The 3697-nt window shown below is 42.2% G+C and overlaps 1 protein-coding gene across 1 annotated transcript in view; it reads left to right on the top strand.

The window, feature by feature from the left end:
* LOC120246490 (zinc finger protein 252-like) overlaps positions 1–3310 on the top strand; it is an 18354-nt gene extending 15044 nt beyond the window's left edge. The window contains 2 exon segments of the mRNA XM_039254017.1: positions 683–2885; positions 2887–3310. Coding sequence (XP_039109948.1) covers positions 683–2885; positions 2887–2959 — 2276 coding nt within the window. The 3' untranslated portion in view covers positions 2960–3310.
* The last annotated feature ends 387 nt before the right edge of the window (positions 3311–3697 follow it).

The following is a 3697-nucleotide window of genomic DNA, read 5'->3' as shown; positions in this document are numbered from 1 at the left end:
AATGTGTAGATTGCTTTGGGTAGTAATGACATTTTAACTATATTTATTCTTCCAATCCATGAGCATGGAATGTTTTTCCATTTCTTTGTGTCTTCTTCAATTTCCTTCATAAGTTTTCTATAGTTTTCATCATACAGATCTCTTATATCCTTGGTTAGGTTTATTCCTAGGTACTTTATGGTCTTTTGTGCAATTGTGAAAGGGATCCGTTTCTTGATTTCTCTTTCTGTTGCTTCATTGTTGATGTATAAAAATGCAACTGATTTCTGTACGTTGAATTTGTACCCTGCAACTTTGCTAAATTCTTGGATCAGTTCTAGTAGGCTTCTGGTGGAGTCTCTCAGGTTTTCCATGTAGAGTATCATGTCGTCTGCGGAAAGTGAAAGTTTGACCTCTTCTTTGCCAATTCTGATGCCTTGTATTTCCTTTTGTTGTCTGATGGCTGATGCTAGGACTTCCAGCACTATGTTAAACAACAGTCTCCCTACACCAGCTTTTGTTGCTTTGATAGAATGTTTCTCCCCCATCCGTCCTCATCCCAGTAAGGTCAGTTTTTGCTTTTGCATTCTGAAAATCTAGTATCCTGTAGAAGATACTTGTTTCATATAAATGTTCCTATTTATGCTCTAATTCTTTTTCCCATAGTAGAATACACATAACTCACTTTTCATCATTCTTTCAGGTTTTGAGTCTCAAATGGAAAAGAAGGAATTAACTCCAAAGCAGGAAATTTCCAAAGCAATGGAGTCTCAGAGAACAAAATCAGAAGAACATGTAAGAAATGTATTCAAGAAATCTGATTTTGAAGAGATGTGTAAAACTGAGGGAAAGATAAAGAATTACTGGAAAAAATCTGCAGTGGAAGGATTTCAGAAATCCTTCTCCCAGAAGAACAATTCCAAGCCAGTGACATTGACACCTGTGAAAACCCCTATTAGGAGAGAAGGCCAGATATCCAATCCCGTGGAGGTAAACTGCACTGCAGACCCAAACCCTGTCAGATTTCATAGAGGGTCTAGAGGGGAGAGCCTCCACCAGAGTGTGCCATGTGTAGATGACTTTCACCAAACTCAGGACCTCATTAATCTTCCATGTTTCCATCTAGAAGAAAGATCGTGTCAGACAGATGTGTTTGTGAAAGTGGCCAGGCAGAGTTCAGTTCTTGTCAAAAATCAGAGGGTTAACAATCCAAAGAAATCCATTCAGTGTACTGAGTGTGGAAAACCATTCAGCTGGAGTAGAGGTCTTTCTCAACATCAGAAAAGTCACACTGGAGAGAAGCCCCACACCTATGCTGAGTGTGGCAAATCTTCCAGGGCTTGTTCCTACTTCATTCAGCACCATAACATTCACACTGGAGAAAGACCTTATGAATGCAGTGAATGTGGAAAAGCTTTCAGTGCACGTTCATCTTACAGTCAACATCTTAAAATTCATACTGGGCAGAAACCTCATGAGTGTAATCAGTGTGGGAAAGCCTTTAGTCATAGCTCTAACCTGATTCATCATCAGAGAACTCATAGTGGGGAGAAACCTTACAAGTGTAAGGAATGTGGGAAAGCTTTCAGTAGACAGTCACACCTCCTTCAACATGAGAGAACTCATTCTGGAGAGAAACCTTATGACTGTACTGAGTGTGGCAAAGCCTTCAGTGCACGATTATCTCTCATTCAACATCAGAGAATTCACACAGGAGAAAAACCCTATGAATGCAGTGAATGTGGGAAATCCTTTAGCTTGAACCGAACTCTTACTGTTCATCAGAGAATTCATACTGGAGAGAAACCCTATAGGTGTAATGAATGTGGAAAATCCTTCAGTCAACGTTCCCAAGTCATTCAGCACAAGAGAATTCACACTGGTGAGAAGCCTTATATATGCAATGAATGTGGAAAATCATTCAGTGCTCGCCTGTCCCTTATCCAGCATCAGAGAATTCACACTGGAGAAAAACCTTACAGATGCAATGAGTGTGGGAAGGCGTTCAGTCAAAAAGGACATCTGATTCAGCATCAGCGAATTCACACTGGAGAGAAACCCTATGAGTGTAATGAGTGTGGAAAAGCCTTCAGCCAGAGTTTCAATCTCATTCATCATCAAAGGACACACAATGGTGAGAAGCCCTATGAATGTAATGAGTGTGATAAAGCCTTCAGTGTGCTCTCTTCCCTTGTTCAGCATCAGAGAGTCCATAATGGTGAGAAGCCCTATGAGTGTCACAAATGTGGGAAGGCTTTTAGTCAAGGCTCACACCTCATTCAGCATCAGAGGAGCCACACTGGAGAGAAACCCTATGAGTGTAATGAGTGTGGGAAAACTTTTGGGCAGATATCCACCCTAATTAAGCATGAGAGAACGCACAATGGGGAGAAGCCCTATGAGTGTGGAGACTGTGGAAAAGCCTTCAGCCAGAGTGCACATCTTGTCCGCCATCGAAGGATTCACACTGGAGAGAATCCCTATGAGTGCAGTGACTGTGGGAAGGCCTTCAATGTCCGCTCCTCTCTCATCCAGCATCACAGAATCCATACAGGGGAGAAGCCTTATGAATGTGAGAAGTGCGGCAAGGCCTTCAGTCAGCATTCACAATTTATTCAGCATCAGAGGATTCACACTGGAGAGAAGCCCTATATGTGCAATGAATGTGAGAAAGCCTTCAGTGCACGCTTGTCCCTTATCCAACACAAGAGAATTCACACAGGAGAGAAACCCTACAAATGCACTGAATGTGGAAAATCCTTCCGACAAAGCTCTCACCTTATTCGTCATCAGAGAGTTCACAGTGGAGAACGACCTTATACGTGTAATGAATGTGGGAAAACTTTTAGTCACAGAATAACTCTTACTAGTCATGAGAAAATTCACACTGGAGAGCAAGCTTATAAGTATTAATTGTGGGGCCCCCTTTAGTGCACAGACAGCTTTCATTCAGCATCGTAAAGTTCACAATGGAGAATAACTCCGCTTTATTCAATAAAGTCTTCACGGTTTTACATCAGAGGCAGTATACTGATGGGAAAACTGTACAGCTTTCATTTTGGAGATTCATGTCTCCAGTGATTTAACAATCTCCTAGTGCACTGTTAACTAAAGGCAGGCTGCCAAATTATGTGCTAAAAATTCCAAAGTCACATGCCTACCCTCAGATTCAGAGGGTGGCCCTGTGCTTGAGTAGTTTAAACAAGCACAGTTTAAATATATTTATTTAAAATCATGTTTTCATAGCTCCAGACCCTAAGGTGCAATGAGGTATTGTATATGGCCACTTGCTTTTCTTGTCACCATCCATTTTTTTTTTTATTTTTTTATTTTTTTTTTATTTCTAGGCGAGAGAGAGAGAGCGTGAGCAGGAGAGGGTCAGAGAGAGAGGGAGACACAGACTCTGAAATAGCCTCCAGGCCCTGAGCTGGCAGTCAGCACAGAGCCAGAGCCCGACGCGGGGCTCAAACCCACGAACCGCGAGATCATGACCCAAGCGAAAGTCGGACGCCCAACCGACTAAGCCACCCAGGCGCCCCTGTCACCATCCATTTCAAGTTCAAGAAAAGTTGACTGGAATCCTTGCACTTTATTTATTTTTTATTTTTTTATGTCTTTATTTTATTTTGAGAGACAGAGAGCGAGCGAGGGAGGGGCAGAGAGAGAGGGAGACACAGGATCTGAAGCAAGCTCCAGGCTCTGAGGTAGCCATCAGCAC

This window comes from Hyaena hyaena, unplaced genomic scaffold (genome assembly GCF_003009895.1).
Source record: "Hyaena hyaena isolate Hyena2069 unplaced genomic scaffold, ASM300989v1 scaffold_474, whole genome shotgun sequence".
NCBI classification, from domain to species: Eukaryota; Metazoa; Chordata; class Mammalia; order Carnivora; family Hyaenidae; genus Hyaena; species Hyaena hyaena.
This window is presented reverse-complemented; position numbering and strand designations above follow the sequence as displayed.